The 25,437-nt window shown below is 38.8% G+C and overlaps 1 protein-coding gene and 1 long non-coding RNA gene across 3 annotated transcripts; both read right to left on the minus strand.

The window, feature by feature from the left end:
- Nucleotides 1-1,006: 1,006 nt before the first annotated feature.
- LOC126998019 (uncharacterized) lies at nucleotides 1,007-4,873 on the minus strand. The gene is made up of 7 exons (XR_007752600.1): nucleotides 4,741-4,873; nucleotides 4,359-4,512; nucleotides 3,663-3,809; nucleotides 2,872-2,972; nucleotides 2,581-2,722; nucleotides 2,247-2,402; nucleotides 1,007-1,390 (listed from the first exon to the last, which is right to left on the minus strand). It is a non-coding gene; the product is annotated as an uncharacterized LOC126998019 (long non-coding RNA).
- Nucleotides 4,874-6,671: 1,798 nt separating this feature from the next.
- On the minus strand, nucleotides 6,672-24,627 carry LOC127001933 (dnaJ homolog subfamily C member 10-like). 2 transcript variants are annotated; one of them, XM_050867188.1, is made up of 14 exons: nucleotides 24,439-24,627; nucleotides 20,373-20,565; nucleotides 20,078-20,196; nucleotides 19,683-19,780; nucleotides 19,297-19,508; nucleotides 17,788-18,003; nucleotides 15,696-15,908; nucleotides 15,379-15,465; nucleotides 14,333-14,479; nucleotides 13,839-14,052; nucleotides 13,128-13,289; nucleotides 12,507-12,783; nucleotides 9,066-9,264; nucleotides 6,672-8,428 (listed from the first exon to the last, which is right to left on the minus strand). In XM_050867188.1, the coding sequence occupies exons 2-14, from the start codon at nucleotides 20,523-20,525 to the stop codon at nucleotides 8,201-8,203; spliced, it is 2,325 nt and encodes a 774-aa protein (XP_050723145.1). In that variant the 5' UTR covers nucleotides 20,526-20,565; nucleotides 24,439-24,627; the 3' UTR covers nucleotides 6,672-8,200. The 2 variants fall into 2 exon arrangements, with proteins under 2 accessions (XP_050723145.1, XP_050723155.1); XM_050867198.1 differs by lacking the exon at nucleotides 24,439-24,627 and adding an exon at nucleotides 24,040-24,337.
- Nucleotides 24,628-25,437: the final 810 nt, after the last annotated feature.

Raw genomic sequence — 25,437 nt, forward strand, 5'->3', positions numbered from 1 at the left:
TACCCCTGCTCACCTTAAAAAGCCAGTGTTTATCATCATTGTAAAGTAACAAAAATGAGATCTGTGTTATAACCGTATGATGATAAGAGACGACTCTGTGTTTTCAGCGCTCTGTGATAATGGTCATGATAGATTAAGCATGCTAGGTGAGCCCTCGTGATGACCAGGTTGATTTTTTTCTCGCACCCAGTGCAACCCAAGTATCACGACCATAAGGTGTTGTTGTTTTTCGTCTCAAACACAGTCTCACCCAAAATGCCCCCACACACAAGGATTTAAGCTGGCATTGGATTCCCTGCTTGCAGTGCTTGATTTCACATGTAACGAAACTAAATGACTTCACTAAAATTTAGACTGAGGTCATTCATGGACGTGAACCCTGTCACCACACAACGAATGTTCACCCCTTCATGCACGACGACAAGGCAACATGGGAGTAGATTTTCTACTCGTACGCTGGCAAACATTCATCAGCTGACTCCCAGCACTGCAGGATGTTTTCATTACAGAAGCATTATTCAGGAACCATCTCAAGTAAAGAGAAAGTTTATATAGAATGGCCAGTGCTGGAAAAAAATCCTTATAAAAGAAGCCTTTTCAAGGCTTATCAGAAGTAAGCAACGTGACGGTGTTTTGTAAGTGACTAAGTGTGCAATTACTTGAGACGGCCAGTTGTGACACAAAGAAAGCATCATCTCCACCGTTACCCTCACGATCCTCTCTTCTGACCACTCGCCCTGTACCCTTCATGCTGGAACAGCGCGAACCCGGCTTTTTTTTGTTTTCTGGGTTTGTTTTACTTGAGTTGCTTCCATTGTTGTATAAAAATAAAACACTAAAGATAACTGTATGATCACCATGCAGTTGTCATAAAGACAGCATCATTCATGGTGATATGTTGATAAAAACATGGGTTAGTGGTGGCTGAAGATAATGATGATGATGATGATGACACGAGGTTGTTTATCTTTTGAATAAAACACTCGCAGATATATCTCTTGTTTATCCTTTGATATGACATCTAAGATCCACAATAGGGGATAATGTGAGTAAAGTCTAAAGTCACTAAGAAGTAAAGAGTTTTATAAGGCAAATAATGGACTGACTGACTGAAACTATAAAGTGCCATCGAACTTCTTTAAATAAATGGTACTAGCTTGTTATCTAGCTGATTTTCTGGGTGAGTGATTCTCTAGCAGGGTGGGTGACTATCATTGTATTTAAATTTCTACATTATCAATATACTGACAAGATGTTTAGACCACACAGCACTGAACATTTACATCATTGAGGCAGGTGTTGTCATAGGCAGTGCTAAAGACGACATCCTGTGTTCGTACGCCGCACACCACGCGGCCGAGGGGACACTGTACTTCCTCAGACTCACTGCCTGTCAAAAAAAAAAAATTTAATGCCTTAAATTATTGAATTAATACATCCATCCCCAGGATTAACTAAGCATAAGGTGGTGGCTGAGTGGTTAACGTGCGGGTGCCGCTTCCAGGAGGACGCTGGTGCGAGTCCCGACTGGTGAAACGTGAAAAGATAAAAATAATAATTCTCGGCAGCAACAAAAGACGATATTAAAATCGCAATGAAAAAATTTAAACGAGTGAATGCTCCCGAGTAAGATAATATTAGCGCAGGTATTACCAAGGGTTACGGGAGGGGGGCTTGGAAGCCTGCACGGAACACCCAAGGAGCGTGAGAAGGAATGGGTGGCAACCCTAAAATTTATCTAGCCTGCCATGACTGACGGCCGCTGTCCGCTCCTGGTGAAGGCTGGATGAATGGGAGATGAGGATTACGTCGCGTACTTTACACGTACGTATTTTAGGACGACCCTTGACAAACACCTAATTTTACGGATTGGTTTTGTAATTGACCGAAAAATGCGCTCTCTACAGTTTTAAAATACTGAATTGTATAAGCGTGACCATTCAGACAGCCAAATACGCAACCAATGGCGTTCCATATTGTTTCAAAACGGAACGCAACATTTCACTTTAAAAGACGGAACGATTTCGTATTCTAAGGAACGGGTGGCAACCCTAGTGTCCTTTCCCATCAATGTTTTAAATATTAAGTTTCTAACGAGAACATTATTGCTCATATTATTCACAGTAAAACACTACTAAATTATTCCTAACATTGACTTCTCCCACTCTACAGTTTCGTATGTTGCTTCAAGTAAATTTTAAAAATCCTCAGGAATCCATCACATCCATCAGTTTTAATACACTTACCTGACTGTATAGGGATGAAGCTCCGGAGCACTTGTCTTGTCTGCTGACACGTGAACTTTAGGTCTATTAAAGAAGTACTATCTTCGAGATCTGTCACTGGTGCCATCTTGACTCGGAAGGAGTCCACAAGGTCAGAGTAGGGGCACGTGACACTGGCTGAAATGGATAATTTGAAGTATGGATAAATACGCAGATATAGATGGACAGACTAATAAGGTACACCATGTTTGAGGATAGTAGAGTTAGGATGCATTAAAACTCGTGATGAATGGATAGACAAGTAGTGAAGTATAGTTGAGGATGGATGAAACCGTTCACATGCAATGATCCTCACATCGTCGCACGGCGTAGACGTAATCAACTTTGTGGGTGACGGTTGATCGGTCGGTTAAGTTCCTAGGGTTAATGCACATCAGCTCCACGCCTGTCACGCCGCAGTCGTCGACTTGGAAATCCAAGCCATCAAAGGTATCTTCCTAGAGAGAGAGAGAGAGAGAGAGAGAGAGAGAGAGAGAGAGAGAGAGAGAGAGGGGTTAATTAACATATTATATATTGTCATTACGTCACATGATATGTAGTAGAAGACTTTCTATCAATAGGTGTAGCATTCACCACATTCACGTACGTAGAGTGTGAAGCCGTAGACGTACTGGCCACTGGGGCAGAAGATTGGTTCCTGCCATTCGCCATAGGGGCCTGCTATCGATGTTCTCAGGGGCAGAATGACTACGAGGAGGAAAATTAGGGAAAATGAGTGTGTGTGTGTGTGTGTGTCCTTGCGATAATTTCTTAGCGTTTATCCCACGTTTGACTTGGTAAAATTCATATAATATTTTTATTTTATTTTAGAAACTACGTGTACAAGAAAACTTTCAATTGAAGCAAAGTTATTTAATTGAGTTAAGATTAGTACCTGTTAATTTGAATTCATTATGTAATTGAAAAAAATAAAGGATTTTAGTTTTTTTTCTGCATTAGGTTCTTACATTGTAGTTTTCACAACTTTCAGGCAAGTTAATTATTTTCATATTTTAAAATATTATCATTATATGTCCCATAATTTTAGAGTTAGGTCGCAGGTACTCTTGACACTTTCAGAAAGGGTATACTGTGGATTAGGTTTGACTATGTCTCGTTACATTTTACTGAGATAGGCTAGACTTATTTGAAGTTGTTTCATTCTTCTTTCGAACTTGTACTGTATTTGCCAGACAAGGTGCGGGATATCAATGATAGATTCAAGTGGTATTTTGCTTCATTTCTTTTTTCCTGTGGCTCGTTTTATCATACTTTGAAAAATGTCCCCGCCCACGAGATGGAAAAGTTACATAAGGTTAAAATTGAATGTTTTAGGACATAGACATTCCTTCACACTATTTACTGCTTCCACCTGCAGTCAACTCATTGCTTACTCACCGTCATTTGAGATGTACATGTCGTAGTTAGGATCGCTGACCAATAATAAGGGTTTAGTCTTGGTGAGAAGAAAGCAGGTAGTGAGATTCATCATGAAGATGTGATATTCCTTCGTGGTACACATCATTGCGCATCTGATCACGCTGCCTGTTCGTGAGGTAAACACACACACACACACACACACACACACACACACACACACACACATGTTATTTCTTTATCTAACTCACGTAGCAAATCCTAAAATTATTTGATTCAAACTAGAGTTTAAAACAAGATGAAGTGCATTTGGGTCTACTTCATGTATATATCTCAATGGGGCAAGTAGCTACTTGGAAAAAGGAAAAGTACTTATCCAAGTAAGTGGTTCCAGTACGATTTTGAGCTCATAAAGAAGCATAAGAGAGCCACTCTATGATATGTGTTCTAGTCTATGTAGTGGAACATTCCAAGTTTACTTCCACAATAACTAAACTCAGTTCTACGACTTTTCAAAACAGTATCATAAAATTGCAATTGATTCATGAACTGTGTTGTCATCACCATTAGAAAATGAAAGTGTTTGATTTTGAGTGACTTATCATATATTTATGATGCATCATGGTCATTTACTTTACTGTTCATAACAGAAATTAAAGGGAAAGAGTGTAGTATTGGGGAAGAGAGGTAAACAAATGAATAGAATATGAAACTAACCCATGGCGTGGATTTCGGCGACAGCAGACCGGTGGCCAGCCAGTTTTTTAAACACTCGGTTACCCGGCTCACCATGAATATAATTTACCACCAGCGCCACCACCAACAGAAGCCATGCCGCCCCCACACTGCGCATTGTTTTTCGTTGTTCGTTCTGTTAAAAACAAGATTAGACATGCTATAATATTAAGATTAGATCTGCCATAATATTAACACACAAACTGAACATTTCACCATAGAGCCACCTGCCCCACATGATTTAAACAAATGTAAGCGCCTACTATATAGTATGATAAATGCACAAATATGAGGAAGTTAAGATTTTTTTTCTTCGGATCATTTCTCCTCTACCATCTTTAAATTGCAGGCATATCTAACTTACTGTGTATGATGATGTGTGTAATGATGTGTGCTTGTCCAGTCACCGCGCCAGCCACCTTGCTACTGGCCCGCCACCGCCACATGCTAGCGGTGATTTCTTCCGCATGCTTGAGTAAGCTTTTTATGTATGTGGCTTTACTGTTTTTTCGCAAATAAAACTTTAACAAAGCGTCGGACAAGGATGTTATTTTGGCAGTGGATGTTTGAGACCCCGACCTAATGGGCAAAAATATGATTTGGTGTCACATGTGGATAATGAAGTACTTATATGAGTAAATTTAGGGTAAACTTGGCTAAAAGTTAAAGAGACTGTGAGCGAGGCTAGCCCCGCCCCGCTCATCTTCTCGTGACGTCGATGTGACGTTTAGCTCTGACGTATGAGTAATCATTCATCCAACCAGTAATTGTCACTGCACACACACACACACACACCGTAGCAATATTTAATCTACTGTAAATATGGATGTTCCTTATATGGACTATCAGTTGGGGAGAAAGTTTTACTTGAAGGAAATTACCTATCCTTTACATGGAAAATGTGACTATTGGTAGTACATGCTGCATGTTTGTAAGCGAGCAGTAGTTTCTGGTTTCATCCCTCGTTGGTTCACCAACCTCCCCCATACCCAACCTTTCCTTCCTCACACAATCATCCCCACCCAACTACCCAACAACACCTTTGTCGTTGGCGGGGCTAGCCCATGCCTTGGCTAGCCTCGCTCACAGCGCCTTTAACTTTTAGCCAAGTTTACCCTAAATTTACTCTTATAAGTGCTTCATTATCCACATGTGATATCGAATCATATTTTTGCCCATTAGGTCGGGGTCTCAAACATCCATTGCCAAAATAACATCCTTGTCCGACGCTTTGTTAAAGTTTTATTTGCGAAAAACAGGGGAACACGGCCCTTGAAACCTTTAGTAGATCCAGTTAATGCACCATTCCACTCACATTAGAGATACTGAGATACATAAACTTCTAATAACTGCAGCATTCTATTGATAGGAGATATACTGAGATAGGTCAGCCTGGGGCAAACCTTGGCTAAGTTGGCTGAAATTGGTTTGAGATAGTGAAGGTAGCTTGGCCATGGTGACGAAAAAGTGCTGATGAGCAGCCACAACATTAAGCACGCAAACTGGTCACTTTACCATAGGGATACCTGACCCACATGATTTAGAATTATAAATATAAGTGTAATATAATTTTTTTTTATAGAATGACAAATTCAGAATTACAACCCAAAAATATCACTCTGCACCATTTTCATTAGTCATGGCATTTATGTTATCCCTATAGTACTAAAAGGCTTTGACTGATTATATACCAACATACAAAGTTTGCATGTTGCCATAATTCACAAGCTGTGTAGCACAACAAGCACCTGACATAATGAATTAGTTTTTCTATACGTCGCGGCCTATTGCGCCGTTAGGCTTTTTCACTGGTGGGGCCTGATGGTCGGCCCAGCCCGTTGTGGCGCTGGCGAGTGTTTATAGTGGCGCCATCTTGTTTTGGTTCATACTGCCCCCCGGAGCTCATCTTTGAGCCTCTCTTTTAAGAGGTAATCTATAGTCTGGGTTGATAGGTGGTCTTCAGGGCAGCATGTGGGTAGTCTTAGGCCACTCGGCGGTGACTGAAAAATCCCAGCTGTGTGGCGGCCAGGATTCGATCCCGCGTTCCTCCTGGATCTCCCGGATGCGGCGCCGGCACGCTAACAACTCAGCCACCACCTCCCCATATGATAGGTCAGCCTGGGGCAAACCTGGGCTTAGTTGGCTGAATTAGGTTTGAGATATTTAAAGTAGCTTGGCCATGGTGACGAAAAAGTGCTGATGAGCAGCCATAAGGTTACCAGGACACATTCAATAATTCATCTTTAGCTATCACTTCTGCCTTTTTCATGATGTGGAGGAAGGGAGATTATACTGTCTGGTTAATTCATTTATTGCAAAAAGTCATCATACGCATAAAATGTCATAATGATTGAATTCTTTTTCTCGCACTCTTCCTTTCACTCACATTTCAATCATTCATGATCGCACAGGTGTATCACAACAGGTGTGTAAGTAGGTAAAAAACAACCACTGAAAACTGAGGCTGGTGCAGAGTGCTTCACTCTCACTCTATCTGGTGCCAACTTGAGTAACATGATGAAATCACATTTTGATCAATTGAATTATGAAACTATTGTTAAACTGATTTTAATTTACACACTACTAAATCTTGAAATCTTAAGTTTAAAAGGAACATTTCTCAGCTTCAGGAGAAGAGTATAAATTAATATCAGAAGATGCTATAATTATGCAATAAATAAAATATTTTGCCAAAACATGAGTGTACATAAGTTCCATGAATTATGCTTAGAATGTGAGATTCGCAAAAATGAGAAAAAAGAAATTCGAAGGAACTGTCTCTTCCTACCTTTGAGGTAAAGAATGCTGTCATCAAATGAAAGATTTAAAGCTTTAAATTGCATTCATGGACTTCTCCTCTTCCTTATATCCAACAACTGTTGCAATGCCAATAAGCACAGCTAGTTGTATTTTTTAAGAGAAATCAAAGCATTGGTGCTCTAGAATAGAAAAAAAAATTGTCATGAAAGTACTACTAGATCATTTCAAATGAAGTTCAGACCAATTACTAAATATATTAACAGGTCAGGATTCAATATTTTGTTTAAAAACCTGCAAACTTAGTCATATTCATCAGAGCTCTTCTTTCCTAAGTAGTCCATATCACATGGTGGTTGGCACTAATCATTTGTTTTAAATACAATATCAAGGTGCACTACTATATTATAGGATACACTAAAGTTCAAGATAAGTGTGTCACCTCTCTTTTCTTAAATTCAATACATTTCACTATGTGCAACTCAAAACTGATATATATACTGAAATTTTGAATTCTAGACATTCTGTCATGTTTACAAAAGAGGAGTGTTATAGCTGCCACTGTTGAACAGACACAGAAACCATGTCAGGTGGCACTGTTAAAACTGATTCTTCAATGAAGATTTCTTAAGACCACTGACAAAATACATAGCATCAAATACTTTTATGTTAATTATTTTATCAATCAAGCTGAAAACATGTGCATTACCCTGCTGCCTGGTACATATGTAAAATAATTGGCCAGATAACAAATACCCATGAACATAAAATTCAAGTTTTGGGTTTGAAGAATAAGCTGTTAGCTTTGCTTGGAGTGAGTGAGTGAGTGTGTGTGTGTGTGTGTGTGTGTGTGTGTGTGTGTGTGCGCGCAAACTGAGCATAGCAATAAAATATGACTCATTCCTTGTGGAGATTACTTACAAACAAGTATGAATTCAAGAGGGAACAAAATATTATACTAACAGTAAGGAAAACATATATTAGCACCACTTTCTGTTGAAGCAAGAAAAATAAAAGAAAAGTACACATTGTCAATGACTTTACAATACTTATAAAGAGTTTCTGCATCACAATTCATCATGTCTTCTGTCTTTCGGTAACCATCGAGGAACTGTATTTATAATATCCTCTTTGTTCAAAGATGGAAACTCCATGCCACGAGGACTCTGTTGGTGCCCAGTTTGTGAACCTCGGTATAGGAATACTGTAGGGTATGCGTCAACTCTTGCAGATCGACACACATGTTTGTGAAGGTCACAATTCACCTTTCCAGTCTTGACTTTGCCCTCAAGAGCCTGAAAAAGAAAACATGGATGCTCACAAAGTGCTAAACAATTATTAATAATTCAAATAACATGTTAATGGAGATGAATGGAACAAGAAACCAACCTACATAGAAATGAAGCTCAACTAGTAACTCAATGACTCATGTCCTTTCAATACAGTTTAACTAACTATACCAATAGCCCATAAAATATTTCTCAGTTATTTTGTGGGTTTGCAAGATATGGTGGAAAACATATAAACACCTTTTGAAGACCATACACATCCTGAGAGATTGGGGTATTCAATCACAGTGCCACCATACGTGATAGATAAGAAATATTCATACAGTAAAAGCATAGCTTGAGAAGCTGGCCAAGTTAGGCTCAAGCAAAAAAGCATGGAAAGTACTTTTAGACTTTAGAGATCAACAATTGTACTCCCCTGCATCACAAATCAAAGCAAAATGTCCTTTTTTCTCTCATTTACCTGGCAGTGTTGGATTATAATGGATACTCAAGTTATTATTTTATCATTTTAGTAGTGCCTCATCTGATGCACTGCCTTAAAAATATGGAGCTACTGATAACTTACATTTAATGAGAAGTTAGATATCAACCAAAGCAAACAAGTAAATGATTGGCTTATTATTCACTAACTACAACTAACCTTTGCAATATCCTCAAATTCTGGAGCAAAGGCATGGCAGTGACCACACCATGGGGCATAGAAATCTATGAGCCATGGTTCAGTACTCTGAAGCATCCTTTCAAACTTGTGTGGGTCTAGCTCCTCCACTAGTGAGGGAAGGTTGGTGTAGGTCCATTGTCGAAAAGACTCTGCACTTCTTGACTGCCAGTTATATTGACTGCAAAGAAATGGGAAATAAAAATGAAATAACAATATAATTTAAAGGTTTCCCATTACTATCACTGAAATTTGTAAATGTCTTCATTATCAAAAATAAGCTTATTTCATATGCTGATGATACAACTCTATACTCCTCTGTTCACTCTCCTAGCAGTAGCAACAGAGGTGAAGTTGCTGTATAGGGGCTTGGCAATGATCACCACTTGGTGTCAACTTTGGGGCATGAAACTTAATGCAAATAAAATGCGTTCCATTACCATCAGTAGATCCCATACCTTGAATCCACCTCATTCTTGTTTGCATATTTTTGGTGAACAGATTAAGGATGTTTCTAGTATCTGTCTGTTGGGAGTCACTCTTGATTCTAAACTGACATTTGAGAAGCACATCCGTTCCATGTCTTCCACTATTGCACAGAAGACAAGCTTACTTCATAACTGCTTCACAACATTTGCTTGTAACTCAACTGTAATCAAATCTTTTTATGCATTCATTTTTCCCCACTTTGAGTATTGTGCTCCTGTTTGGACGTCTGCCGCCAGTTGCCATTTAACCCTTAAAACGCGAGTGTCGACAATCGTCGACAGCTGGTGCCTGGACTCAAACCGCGGGTGTCGACAATAGTCGACAAAGCATTTTTTGACTTAGCGCGCCATCAAATTTAATGTTTACACTGAAATAGGGTAAGCAGGTTGTTTTCTTTCTAACAATACCCAACCATGCTCTCTTGACTAATTATTGGTCAGTGTATGCCTTGTGTTAGCTTTGAGAAGATGTCCGCTAGACATCCCACCTCTTCTCACCTTCCAGTGAATTTCATCCACAGGATGGGGGCCCTTCGACCTCAACACCCATCAAGGGCATCAAGAAGGCCTAGAATTTAAGTTTTTTGGGGTGTGGTTCACATAAACTGTAGAAAAGTTATGCTTTTTATTACTAAATCATAGAAGGGAAGTCCACTCGGGGTGGAAAACTGTCTATAAAAAATGTGCTCTCAGTGATTCTACTTCAATATTCCGTACTTGCTCTACCAAAGGTCATATAGTCTTCAAATTAACGTTAAAAAACAGTTAAGGGTATGTACTTTACAATGATACTTCATTCAGTTACGTGAGTTAAGTAGGAGTTAAGGTATGTTTTTGCCTGAATATGCCCGCGTGGGAGGACAGGCATGGCAAAATAAGCCCGCGCTTTAAGGGTTAAAGTTACTTGACAGAGCTATCAATTCAATTAAATATATTTCTCCGGCACTTGTTCTTGATCTTGATCATTGGCGTCAAGTTGGTGCCCTTAGCATTTTATTTACAGTCTTACACAGTGCTGTGCCTGATCCTTTTACTCCTGCCCGGGTCACGAGGTTTGCTCTTAGTCAAAACAGTCTTGCTTTTAATCCTATGAATTTTTGTACAACACAATTCTCACGATGTTTTCTTCCATCGTTGACAAATTTATGGAATCAGTTACCCAATGATTGTCCTTTCTGCAGACATTTCTACATTTAAGTCTCATGAGAATGTCTTTTTGAAACAGTTATTTTATTTTTCCTCCTTTTGGCTTTGACTGGCCAGTTTCTTGACTATTCATTGCCTTTGCTTCTCTCCGGTACCTTTTGGTATTTTGTGTGGTTCAACTTGTTGTATCTGCACCCTGGAGGGAGGCTTTGGTAGCTTATCATAATAAAAATAATAATAATATAATCATCACATTACCACCTCTCCATTTCCTATACAAATAAACCTCAACGAACATGAATTTTTTTTCAGTTATCTAGTAAAATGGACACACACGCACACACATACACACAGGGCGACCACATGTAGGAGAGATGTGAAAAAGTATAGCTTCCCAAACAGAAGCATTGAGCTATGGAATAGACTGAAGGAGGAGGTGGTTTGTGCAAGAAACATTCATGATTTTAAGGAAAAGTTGGATAAAAGTGGATATGGAGACAGGACAGCATGAGTGTAGCTCTTTTCCCATATGTCACAACTAAGTATGTACAACTAGGTAATACACACACACACACATGCATGCACACACACTACACATGCACCATGAACTACCTTAACCCCTTCATTACTGACACTTCCCCTCACAAAACTGTGTTGCCTTAGCCCACGCAGGACAACCATGCCCTCAGCGTCGTACTTTTTCATCCAAGTCACATTTTATATTTTTTTCATCTCCTAAGTGATATTTTCAGGGTGTATCGTAATCTCTCATTTCATAAAAATGGCAAGTAGAGGATTGTGCATTACCATTGTAAAGCAGCAGTGCATGACAAAGATAATGCTGTAGAACAGTTAGTTGTGAGCAGCCATTTATTTTTACAGATTCATGATGATTTGGACAGTTGATTTTTCATTATTTTTATTAACTTTATATCAGTTTAAACAATATATGTGTTGCAACAATTATTAAAAGGTTACTTTGGTTGATTTATATTCAAATATTGTGCGTGTCAAGGAAGAAGAAAGCCATAAATAATAACTTGAGATTCCCTTGTTACTTTTTCTTAAAATACAAAGAGAATGTTTTTGTACTTAACAATTGTCTTGGAATAGATAATTTCTTGCTTATTAGCTAATCCAGTTTAAGTTATATTTAGATTGTTTTGAGTAATATCATATGAGTGTCCATGCCATCCCACCTCACTAACTGAACCATCACCAAGGGAGAGGATCGTTCAGAATATTTAGAAACTTGTATTTCATCACCTACTGCTGAAAACTGTTAGTAGCTACAAATGTGATATTAACAACCTAAGAGACGAATGATGAAGGAACATTTTGAGATCAATAAAATTACACTGCTGATCAATTTTTTTCTAAATCTATTTCTTTAAAAAGTGGCCGAATCATCACCACTCTCCCCTACCCCAGAATATAGAGGACACACAACCAATACCAGCTAATAATTTATTGATGCCATGGTGTGCATTTTTCTTCCCAGATAGAAAGAGGTAATGTAGTCATAGGTTTGGAGGTAAAGAACATGTAAAAAAGCCAAAAATTATAGACAAGCATGAACATATGATATTCAGTTTATTTTGAGAATTTAAAATAATTCCAGCTTTGTTTTCGGCGTCATTTTTTCCTTATTATTGTTAGTCAAACAGAAAAAGAATTCCTAGTAAAATGGGCCACATTAAGACCCAAACGCATGAAATGCAATGAGAAAATCTTACATGGCAAACAATTAACTACAACATACAATAAAAATAGAAATTAGTCTACTCACACAGCTGCTTGTACTCCAAAGCCTGATGCTGGGTAGAGCTTGATAGATGGATAGCTGTTGATCTTTTGCTGCCTACAAACATCAGAATGCTGTGCACAGTCTATGGATGCAACATGCACAAACGGGTGATCAATCATCATGCGGGCAAACTTCCTGTATGCAGGGGCCATGTCTTGGCAGGGTCCACACCATCCAGCAAAGTAATCCACCACCCATATCTCCCCTTGGGGCTTCTTGCTTATGAGCTTTTCAAACTTTGAACTGTCAAGTTCTACAACTGTTGAAAAAAGGTTAACACCAAATTAAATGTCCACTCAGTCTATTGCTTGTCAGTTTTATCATTTGTGTATAACTGCCTAACTTGATAAAGCCATAGCAGTATATCTTCACATCACTGGGTTTTATTCTACAAATACAAGAAAAGACAAGCAAGTGTTGTAAAATATATTTTAATTATTGTAAAAGTTCAACCATACTTTCCACCTACTATTTTTAATTTCAGATTTAAATTCATTCTAAATATAACCAAATACTTTCTAAAGCTTTTATATTTCATTGATATTAGAGGTGTTTATTTGGTATGGCAATCAAAATGGATATGGTACAAGCCAGCTAACTTACCTACTGGATTCAGAGTGTCTTTAATAAAGTCAACAATTTCTGCAGCAGTGTGGTAGCCATAGTATTGGTGGGGAACACTTTGGTTGTATAGGATGGTGGTGGGGTACTGGTGGATGTTGAATTTGGAGCACAGATCTTGATGCAGTGTACAGTCAATACTCCCTTGAGGCAAAACAAAGCAAATCTTGTTAAAATCACAGGAGAACTTTGGGATGGTTTGGACATGAAATGAAAAGAGGGAAGAATGAATTTGTGAAGAGAGTGTATGACAGAATGATTGAGAGAAGGAGTGTCAGGGGCAGATCACCTGTGAAGTGGATCAACAGGGTGAGCGAGTATTGGAGCGAGAGAATTGGAAGTGGCAGGGTTGAGTGTGCTAAGAGGGAGTGCCAGAACAGGGAGAGAGGGAGACGTGCCATGGTGATCTCCAGGAGGGAAGTTCCCGTGAGGGAGCAGGGTGTCAGAGATATTGAGTGATAGATGGAAGAGCTTTGAAAAATTGTTTTATACATGTCTTGAGTGGAGTCCTGATGTGACAAGTATTAAAAACTCGTAATTTATTAAAATGTGATTATAAAAGTCTCTTCTTTTCAAATTGGTTGATCCCTCACAACTTATTTCATCATCTAGAATCTAGATGAATATCAACCATCAATGTACATGCCTTAACAAGATAGCTGCCTCAGCAAGATAGCCAAGAACAATTCTTACCAAAGTTTATTGGTGTGCTAACTAGTTTACTGGCCTTGCGAAACTCGGGCAGTAGCTTCATGCATGGGGGGCACCATGGGGCATAGAAGTCCACAAACCAAGTTGACCCATCATTCAGAACCTTTGGGAATTTCTGGGGTGTCAAGATCTGAAACCTTGGAGCTGAAGCTCCTTCCCGGGCAAACACCGCGATGTCATGAGCCAACTGCCTCCCCTGTAACAAAGATGCATCATGGAAGAATAGTTAGGGCTAACCTTTTAGCAACAATTTTCTTGACTAAGCATATATATATATATATATATATATATATATATATCTATATATATATATATATATATATATATATATATATATATATATATATATATATATATATATATATATATATATATATATTTATTTATTTGAGTTGTATATTATAAGAACAATTTCTGAGACCAGCAGCAACTTTATGAAAAATACTTGGAACCATCTTGACCTCCTTTCAACTTACATGGTGAACCTCATATCCTCCACCTGGTTTGAAAAGCATAAATGTTGGTGTCTTCCCGATGTAGAGGTCATCACAATACTTTTTCATCTCAGAACATTTTATTCTTCCAAGATTCAATGAGGGCAGCAGTGCAGGCAGCTTGCGGATCTTTGAGAAACAAGTGAACTATTAGTAAAAAATGTAGACTTTTCACTATGTATGATTTGCCATATCCTTGCAGTTTGACAATTCAAGGGTATTTCTTGATGATTTAGGGTTCAATGTGAAATAATAGTCTGAATTTAAAGGTAGAATTACCTTCAAAGCTAATAAAAAGCATATAGCCAAACCTTGCCATTCATGACACTACATTCCAAAGGGTGACGTGAAGAGCAAATTTTGTAAATGGCAAAGAAAATATTATATATGAAAAAAATCATTCCAGGACCCTCCTGCCAATATTAATCATTAAAAAATACCAGTGGAAGCTATAAAGGTAGTAAAGTTTGATTTACTAAAAAAAATACATATACAGGTAACCCCAATTTACAAACAGGTTATGCTTCTGGGAAAAAATAAAAATCCCTAGTAAAATATTATAGTGCAAAATCATTATAATGGGTTAAATTGAAGTTAGTTCCTGAACCCAATTTTTCATTCAGTCATATATATTAACCCATTTTTGCCCAATCTGAATCAGTATTTGTGTATTCTGACTATAACACCACTGTCATGCACATGAAATATTGATGTACTTTGAGGATATGTTTTTCCTAACATTCAGCCCATGGTATGAACCCAGGCCCCTGAGCCCCTGAGACAAGGCAGACCCTCTAGCATTGAGCCAAAGGGTACTTAAGCTAAAGGCCTTTGAAATCTTTATCCACATCACAGGCCATTACAGTCTCAAACTAATAAATTCCATTAAAATAATGCCTCAACCCAGCATGAACAATAAGCACAAGGTCCTTTGGTACTTATCTCATGTCAAATAGAGGGTCTACTGTAGTATCATAAATATAGTATCCTAAAATCTGAAAGTATGGCATTCTTGGGAAATTGCTCACCTCCGACACATCGTCATCACTGTCACCACTGAACTGGATGAGCCATGACACACTCTCTTCATGAAACTCAAGCCTTGAACGTATTGCCTGAAAGTATAAAGTAAAATCATCATCAGCTTCATTTCCGTTTCTTATAGTTACTGAGATAGCTTTTAACATAATATGAAGAAATTGATATCGCCAAAATATACAGTTTAATCGTCATTATGAAACTTTTGACTATCTAAAAACCTAGCTCTGTAAACATTCATATTCCTGAAGGCTTTGAATATAGATGAAATTATGGTTCAGATTTTCATTCATCACAATTTTCTCACCTTGAAATTTTCTTCATCCAGCAACTTCATCTCGGGTAGAAAGTTCAGAACCTCCCTAGTGATTTCTTGAGCATCTAAACTTGTTATTTTGGTGCCTTCTCCAGCTTCTATTTTAGCAACATCAAAGAACTTCAATCCAGAGTGTAGTCCAAGCTTAGTGCAGAGATCTTCCTCTTTATAGCATTCCACAAAGCCCACAGTAACTAACCCATCCTGAAAATAGAGGTATAATTATTACATTACATTTTTTTTTTAAAGCACAAAAAGTGAGAGGAAAACTGAATGCTACAGTGATACCAAGTGCCAGACTATTTTATGAAGACATCCATCTTTACAACAGTGCCACTGAAATGGGATTATGAAATCACAGCATGATCATTTTCACCTCAGCTCTGGTACACATTTCTCCTCCCTATTAATAGCCCCCTATGTCCATCATCTGTATTTCTATTGGTTACTTTCATGATCCACCCACCCAAATCCTTTCCATACACCTTTTGTGGCACACTGAGTGAGCTTATTCTCCTACAATCACAACAATCACTACTCCTCCTTTTCCCTTTGTGCAACAGTACAATGAAAGCTTTTCTCGTTTTTCAGCACCTTACTCTACTTCCAAACTAGATTACATAGTACTAACAACATTTCCTCCATATTTCAGCATTCCTGTTGTTATACCATTAATGCCAGGGTCCTTTCCCTCTTTTAATTTCTTTAGTGCCTCCTCTGTTTCACTCCTCTCCATCTCCCCCTGTGGATATGACTGCCCTACATGAAATTTTACTTAAAAGCTGGTCACTTACGTTCTCCCTCCCACACCCTCATTACAGAGTCGAAAGGCCTCTTCCATACCTCCTTTATCTCCTCATTCCTTTCAAGAAACACTTCATAGATCCCATTTTCTCTTTTGATTTTTTTACCAGGGGGGCTTGTTGCTCTCCAGATATTTTGCTGAAATCTTCATACCAAATTCCTCATTTACTCACTCTTGACTTCCCATAACCAATCTTTCCACCAAATTACTTACTCTGTACTTTAAGTATTGGAGTACTATTTAATGAGGTACAGTAGGCATGCCTACTACGTGACTGTATGGGCAACACATGAGCTCATGTAGTCGGAAATTGCATATTAGAAATGCATTTTCTTATGGGAAAAATAGTATATGGGCAGCATGGCCCTGACTAACTGACATTTTCTAAATCACTGCCTCCCTCACCAAGAGGCACACAGCCGCGACCTCACTGCAGTACACCAAGAAGGCGCACATACATACCTACATGCACATATACTATATTTAACGTAAACCAGACACAATGCCTTTAAATGACTTTTGCAACAAGGTGGCGTGGGTGAGGTAGTGGCTGTGAGGGGCTGGTAGACAAGCAAGGTATGAGGCACACCATGCACCTTTCACAGTGCCCTTCTACATGTTGTGTTTACTCTACATTTTCATCACTGATTTCTGTTTTTATCTGTCTTGTTTTGTCTGACTGCCTGGAGCATTGGCATGGTGTGGTGGTGGCGGTGAGGTGGCAAGGGTAGCATCGCTTGTAAACAAGGTATGAGGCATGCCATGCGCCTCCCTCAAGTTACTGTGTTTATTCAACATTTTCATCACTTGTTTATGTTTTTGTGTTTTGTTTTACATTTGTTTAATTGACTGGAGTGTTGGCTTGGGTGCAGAATGGGATAGTATGGTTCACCACTTTCGTATGTTTTTGTATTTTTCAATTGTTTCCCGTCTTGATGGCAATGTAGTACAGGGCGAGTGTCGTGCAGTCAGTGTACAAAATGGATTTAGGCCATTCTTTGTCTTCACCTTGCAGAGTATGGGTTGAACTTGCACACTTTGAGTTTGTATGTTAGATTTTCAGGTCCTTGTGTGGTAAGCGTTTCATGTAGTGTGAAGACATGTGGTGGGCGTGCCTGCTGTAATTTTAGTTATACTTAAAGTAAAGCTTACATTGGGTACTGGGTAGTACTTTTACTGAAGTAAGAATATTGGATACTAGTTTTAAAATTTTGCAGATAACATTAATGATACCACAGCCACAGTTCATAGAAGAAGGAATATATTGATTATACTCACAAATATTGCACTAAGTTTGGTCTGCAACGCCCAGGATTCCTCTTTTTCATCAAAGAACTCGTAGAAGAAGACAATCCAGGGCTTGTCTGCAAACTCCTGTTTGGCAAGTGTGTCCTTGAAGCTTCTTTGTTTGAGACTCACAGCTGAGGACTTCACTTGATGCAGCATGTAGTTCACCAAGTGCCTCTTTGTTTTGTCTTGCATGTACTGAACTCTCTGGAAAAAAAATTATATATATATATATATATATATATATATATATATATATATATATATATATATATATATATATATATATATATATATATATATATCTCGCTGAGTAAATATTAGGCTATACATTGCCAGAAGACAGCCATCTGAGAGAATGGACCGTATTGGCTATACAGGCAGCGCCACATGTGGCCACTCAACTCAAAACTGTACTTTCCATAGAATTCAAGTTATAGACAGGAGTGTATCTGAGGCTGTCTCCAGGATACATGGCCATGGTGCCGCCATCGCTCCAAGCTGATGATTGCACACACTTCACTCCAACCCGATTTCAGTTTTTCTCCAAGTTAAAGAGTAGTCAGGAAATTGGGTAGGAGTTAAGTGTGTGCAGTTGTTGGCTTGGAGCAGTGGCAGCACCAAGGCCTTGTATCCTGGAGGCAGCCTCAGACACACTAGTATGTAACCTGAATTCTATGGAAAGTACTGCTTTGATAGTTCACTGAGTGGCTGACCATGTGTGGCGCTGCCTGTATAGCCAATATGGTCCATTATGGAATACTGTATTCTATGTTTAACCCTTTCATTGCTAAACGCTCGCAGCAAGCGTTAGGCGTATTTGCTGGTGGTGCTAAACGCTTGCTGCGAGCTCCACCCGCACTCAAATCTCCCGCGTATTAAAGTGCTCCAACACTAATTCTCACAACACAGGATTGCCAATTGAGTGGGTTCTTCACTAAATTTGGTGGAAAATCAAATCAGCCCAGCGCAGCAAATCTACAGATGAGTAACTGGTGGATGTTCTTGTCCAATATAGCAGCATTTTTGCATAGTTTCACATATCATCTGACTGATTCTTTGACCAAATAGTTGTAAATATTGCAGTTGGCAATGCTCCCATGCCAGAATCTGAAGGAGAGATGTCTGCAGTTCTCTCAGTATGGCTGATCATCCCACACGCACCGACGTAAGTGTTAACATTCAACACGTCCTGAACGTGCATGTATGTTCGCAAGAGAGGCATACATAACCGACTCCTTTAGATCTGGACCTCCTCTTTCCAATGGTGGTTTTGGTTTTCAGCTGTGATGAATAGCTTTTGAGATACAGAGGTTAAAAGACCCCCATTGGGCTGCCTGATTGCGCCTGAGGGGATAGTCGCGTCCCGTCCCGCGCGCAAGGAAAGGGTTAACATAGACATCTTTTATTATGTCCTCATAAGAAAATATAAGTAGTGAGAGTTTTGTCTGAAGTGTAAAACACAATGTAATTTAAGTAAAGCACATAGTAAATTCTTACTCCTGGATAGGATATGAGTGTGGGATAGGAGCGTATGCCTTGGGAGGAGCACAAGTGGTAGTCATCATCACAGTTCACTGCCCCAATCCTGACCACTCCTTCCAACTCACGAGCCACTTTACGCCACACTGGGGCCAGTGTGTGACAGTGTGAACACATTGGGTGGTAATAGTTGATGAACCAGATGTCTGCAGATCCCATCACACTTTGCTCTGAAAGTGCATCACATAGCTTGAAAGTCATTCAAATTGAGGCTAGGGGAGGTATTTATTCCAATGATGTTGAGTCATTAAGATCTATAATAATTATAGTACAAAAAATGTATACATATCAATCTTAATCATAAATGTTGCTTTATATTTTCATTAAGGTGGTTTTATATTCACCAAAATCTGCTTTATTGAGGGTTATGACTTCTGGGTCGTCGTCATAGATGCCGAAGTTGTCATGGTAATAATTCCATGAATGATACTTGTCTCCTGAGCTGCAGCCAAGAAAAAATACATGAGCACATACTAAAATGGCATACAAACTTATTGGAAGCTTCCCTGTATGTATTTAATAATTCAGAAAGTCACATTTTGCAATTACAGGCTATTGATCTGAAGTTAAAAGTAAAACCTTAACTAAAATCATCATGAGATTTTACAGTGAAATGAATAAAAAATTCATCTACCCATTCTTGTTTGCTAAATATGCCAGCTGACTCTGTTTTCAACTTCGACAGAAAATTACAGTCATACAAAAAACAGAGGTAAAATGGAGAGGGCAGCCTCCTCACCTTCCTCCATCCAAGCCTTTTTCACCATGGAGATCATACACCTTCCTCAGATCTTCATCTTTAAGGACCTCATAAGCACGGTTAATTCGCACAAATTTTTCATGTGCCTCTGGATCATCCTGTTAAGGAGGAAAGTTACTAGATTACAGTAATTTTTATCTGTGAAGAAAAAAAGAAAAAACAATTCAACTTAACTAAAATTCCACTCATCTGAGTTAGAGGAGATATTGTCAGCATTTATATACATTTCTCATGTTCCAAGCAAGTTAGTTCACTGAGATATAAGCAAAAGTACCTTATTTTTATCAGGATGGTGCTTGAGTGCCTTTTCTTTAAACTTTTTTCTTATGTCCTTGAGGTCAGCATTTCTTGGAATATCTAGCAGCTCATAAAAGTCCTCAGCAAGGGCAAGGCAGAGCAGGCTTAGGACAAGAGTCTTCCCAAACATCTTTGAATATTTGACAACTCCAGGTATCCAGAAAAAAAAACTGTAAATAAAGAAGACTCACAGACACAGAACTGGTATGTGGGAATCATGTGGTTGTGGGTATATAATAGGGTAAACAATATATTGTAACTGTCATTGGATATGAGAGTTGAATTCTTATACTAGAGCAAACTACAGATCTGTACACCTTGCATCTATATTACATGTCCCATTCAGTTTACTAAGAAGGATTCAGCTGAGAAAATATTCAATGGCAAGCTGTGCCCTCACAAAAAAACTTTTTTTTTTTTTTTTTAATCCCAGCTTCCTTATGCCAATTCCTTTTAGTCTTGTAATTGCCCTTGTATCTTGTTAAACAAACCTCCCACCAGAAAATATAATTCCCATTGAATTTCTAAGAAATTATATATAATGATGCTAATGATTCTACTGAGAACAGAATCAATACAAGCAAAGTTGCTGTCAACAACTCCCTGAATTATTATAATTTCAGAGGCCACAGCATATTTTGATATACAATGAGATGCAATTCTGCAGAGTTTCCTATTAATGATTCTTAGTTTATATGAACCAGGTAGACTAAAAAGACCCTGCAATTTCCATAAATATATTTATCATATTTGAGAACAGTATGCAAACTATATAATTCAATGATAGGTCCGAATTCCTGTACTATTGACATTCAGAGGGCCCCAGTTGTACTATTAGTATAGGCATAATATTGGCATGATATATAGAACTTTTTATTTTCTAAGAAGATCCTGAGCACAATCCATTATGTGTCATGTCACCATTTTATTTGTTTTGATTAAAAATCAGTTCTCCTAATATAATAAATCACATTAAGAAAATTATGATAACACTGATTTGCATAAACATGCATGCATGTAAGAAAATATTATATATACATAAACTTTAGGTTTTTAATTTTTCCCTTTGAATAGTATATAAAAATTATGGGCAAACAGCTTCCCTGAACTTCACCTGATCCCACAGTGATACAGAAAGCAACTCTTGAATTACTTATTGTACTTGATGGCTTATAAGATGCATGGGCTTATAAGATGTACCCCCAATTTCGACGGGCATTTGAAAAAGAATATAATAAACAGGCTTGAACCATGAGTGTCAGGGAAAGATTTTTTGCCCGACATTTGTACCCCTCCCCACTATCAGGTCATTATTAATTAAAGTTTCACATGTATTCAGATCCTTATCAAATCCCAATACTATACATTTAAAACCCCAAATAATTGCTGGGACCTACCAGAATTGGTTCTGCTTATAGACTTGAGGGTACTGCTTTGAGATGTAAACAAACATGGCGGAGACAGCAACATTCAGAGGGGTAACAGGTATAAAGTTTGTGCATCGTATTTCTTTATCATTATTCTACAGAATAAGTCAAGTTGTAATATTATAGTACATCTTTAAAACATAAAGTGTGAAATTTCAAACTTGAATATGCTTCAATGTTTGTTGAACATGTATGTAAAGTAAGAATGTTAAAAGATAAGCGCAAAATGAAGAAAGAGGCACTTGTAAATATCGAATAATAATCTATCTTCTCAATACTTTGTTAATATTATCCATATATTGTTTGTGTTTATCAGTCAAAGTTAAATAGTTTTATGAAGGTCCATCTTACCTCAATGATAACTGTCTACTAAGGAAACGTAGCGTGTCTTACGCATGTTGTCAGGTTTGGTATACAACCGTCAACTAGTTTTAACTAGTTTGTTTAGGTACAAGCATTAAGTCACTTAATTTTCTTCCTGACTGGTGACATTTTATATGAAGTAGCGGTAAGTAGGTACTACTGTTATACACTGTTACTTTAGAAAAGAGTTACCTTTGGTGCTCCAAAAGCGATCATCATCTTGTTTATGTTTGTGGAGAGATTTGCAGTTTAATTCAAGTGCCACTGCTGCACTAAAACTTCAATACCGCTAGTGTCGCAAAGCTGAACCTTGACCTTATAAGACACACGGTGATTTCCAGGGACATTTTTTGGGAAAAAAAGTGTTTTATAAGCCGTCAAATACAGTAATTCAAGGACTTGCTGAGAACAGGAATTGCAGTAGATGCCTAATCAATACAATTTCTCCACTACCACTGAAGTAAGATCTATAAACTTATCCCCTTATCTGCTAACATCTTATTAGCCATCCTTTATAATCCATTTTCACTAGTTATGTCAATGTGAAGTTTCTGAATTTCAGTGTTCCAGTGTGTGGGGAAAGTGGGCGGCACCCTTAGGGCCATATTACTAAACATTTCGTCGCCCAAGTACACCTATTTGACAAGGCTTTCGTAGGAGTTTTGCGCATTTCAAGGAGTAGTTTTATTGCCCTGGTGGTAGTTTGACCCTTCTTCTGTGCCATGAACCTAAAGAAATACTCATTAGAACCCGATTGATCACCTCTTTGACCTTTAGAAATAGCTGATATGAGAACCGAAAATGTCTTATAATACCGCCCTTAACGTCATGGACACCACACGTAGATGTTTACCTACATATCTACATCACAGCATAGAATTTCAGCAAAAAGACGACTATCATGTGAGCCTGCATGCTCAGTGAAAATAAAGCCAAGCACACAGTGGGATGATGTGGGTGGGTTGAGTAATTACAATGGGTTACGTTGACACGCCCATCTCTTGCTTCCTACCAAACGAAGTACTCTATTGTTGCCATATAAGTCTTCTACTGACCTTCTAACCTCGCGGTAAACCGTAGGAAAGAATGTTAAGAAGGAAAGGCTGGATAAATGTAGATAGGGAGACGGGACTATTAGAGCTCAGCTCGGGCCTGGTAGACTACAAATAGGTAAATACTACATGAACAATTCTGTAAAATGTTAAAAGGAGCTGAACTGTCTTCCTCATAACATTCTTTTTATTGTGATAGTCATTGAAATAATAACTACATGCCTGCTTCTTCCTTTGGTTTTCACAATGCACAAGCAATCATTGTGTTCTATTTCCTGTTTCTTGTGGTTTCTGCATGGGTCTGCCTTCCTTACAATTTCCAACCTTTGTGTGAGACTTTTTTGAGGGTAAATTTTTGGTTGCCCAATATAAGTGATTTTGTTTTCGGAAGTAATCAATCTTATATTTATTAGGACCAGTGAAGTGTGGTAGTTAGCATGCTTAGATATGAATCTACAGGCCCAGTCAGCATGTAGCCCACCTCCCTTTAAACACACACTTGCCCTGTGAACTAGGGTAATGGATTTTTTTACCCACCACAGGCTGAACTACAACTTGGGCATCTCTTCTTCGGTAGATCCTGTTTATCAGCAACAAATAGTGATAGATATGTATTGAAAAGTTGTGGCCTTGCTTACTGGGACAAGAAGGCAAAACTGATATAATGGTTGAAAACACTTGTAGGAGTCATTTTTGCAGTGCTTATGTAATAGTTTCAGTGGAAGCTTTTCAATTAAGTAAAAGTCAATCAACCACTGTCTCCATGTTACTTCAAAGACAAAAGACACCCAGAAATACAAACCGTGCAAGACGTCACGAGGGAACACTTGTACTGCCACAGACCACAAGAGAAGGGGCAGCCAGTGTGTGGGGGCGTGGGCGGCGCCCTTAATGTCATGGACACCACACGTAGACGTTTACCTACATATCTACACCACAGCAAAGAATTTCAGCAAAGAGACGACTATCATGTGAGCCTGCATGCCCAGTGGAGGTAAAGCCAAGCACACGGTGGGATGCTGAGGGCGAGTTGAGTAATTACGAAGGGTTATGTTGACGCGCCCGTCTCTCGCTTCCTACCAAACAAAGTATTCTATTGCTGCCATATAAGTCTTCTACTGACCTTCTAACCTCGCGGTAATCCGTAGGAAAGAGTGTTAAGAATCAAAACGAGCGTGAAAACAGCGATGATAGTTGGTACCTGGTCCCCGCACCGCACAGCACCCGCCACCACACTGTTGACAGACGTGTCCCAACAGCAAACAAGACAGACTAACAGAGGTCGCCTGCCACGTTTCCCCCTTTGCCACGGTACACACATGTGGCCCAGCACTGGCAGATCCACTCCCCCAGCCCTCCCCTACTTAATAGCCGATAGCGACTAGTGTTTCAACCATTAACTCTAGAAGAAATTGAAGACAGAAAAAAACTATATCACAACAATATAGAACAGAAAAAAAAAATTTGAACAAAACTAAAAGACACAACAACGCCAATCAACAATCAAGAATCAAGAATAAGTCATAAGTGGGAGCCGTTACAAAGGCAATCCCACGCCTACTACTGGACTGGACTGGACTGGACACAGCCATCACTCGCCTGAGGGTTGGACACACACGCCGCAATGCCCACCTGCACAGACTAAACATAGTCCAGGACCCACACTGCCCATGATGCCCCATTACAACCACAGCCGCAAGCAACCTGTAGGCTACAGCCGGGGCCTTAGAGGCCGTGGTCCCATGGCCTAAACAGCTCCTTAAAACACCGAAGAAGAAGGTGATGATAAGCTTAACCAGTCCCCTAAAACACTGAAGAAGAAGAAGGTGATGATAAGCTTAACCAGCCCCCTAAAACACCGAAGTAAAAGGTTGTGGTAAGCTTAACCAGCCCCCTAAAACACTGAAGAAGAAGGTGATGATAAGCTAAACCAGCCCCCTAAAACACTGAAGAAGAAGGTGATGATCAGCTTAACCAGTCCCCTAAAACACTAAAGAAGAAGAGGTGATGATGATGGGCCAGTTTTAGAATACAATATAGCCAGTTTGTAAGCTCCTCAACCAAACACAAAAAACTATGAAAATGCCTCGTATATTGTTTGCCATTGATATAAAAAAGGAGAAAGTTTTAGGAAACAACACAGGATATCTCTTCTGTATCTGGTATTGAGTAGAAATATGGGATCATTGTGAATACAGTT

This window comes from Eriocheir sinensis, chromosome 2 (genome assembly GCF_024679095.1).
Source record: "Eriocheir sinensis breed Jianghai 21 chromosome 2, ASM2467909v1, whole genome shotgun sequence".
Lineage (NCBI taxonomy): Eukaryota > Metazoa > Arthropoda > Malacostraca > Decapoda > Varunidae > Eriocheir > Eriocheir sinensis.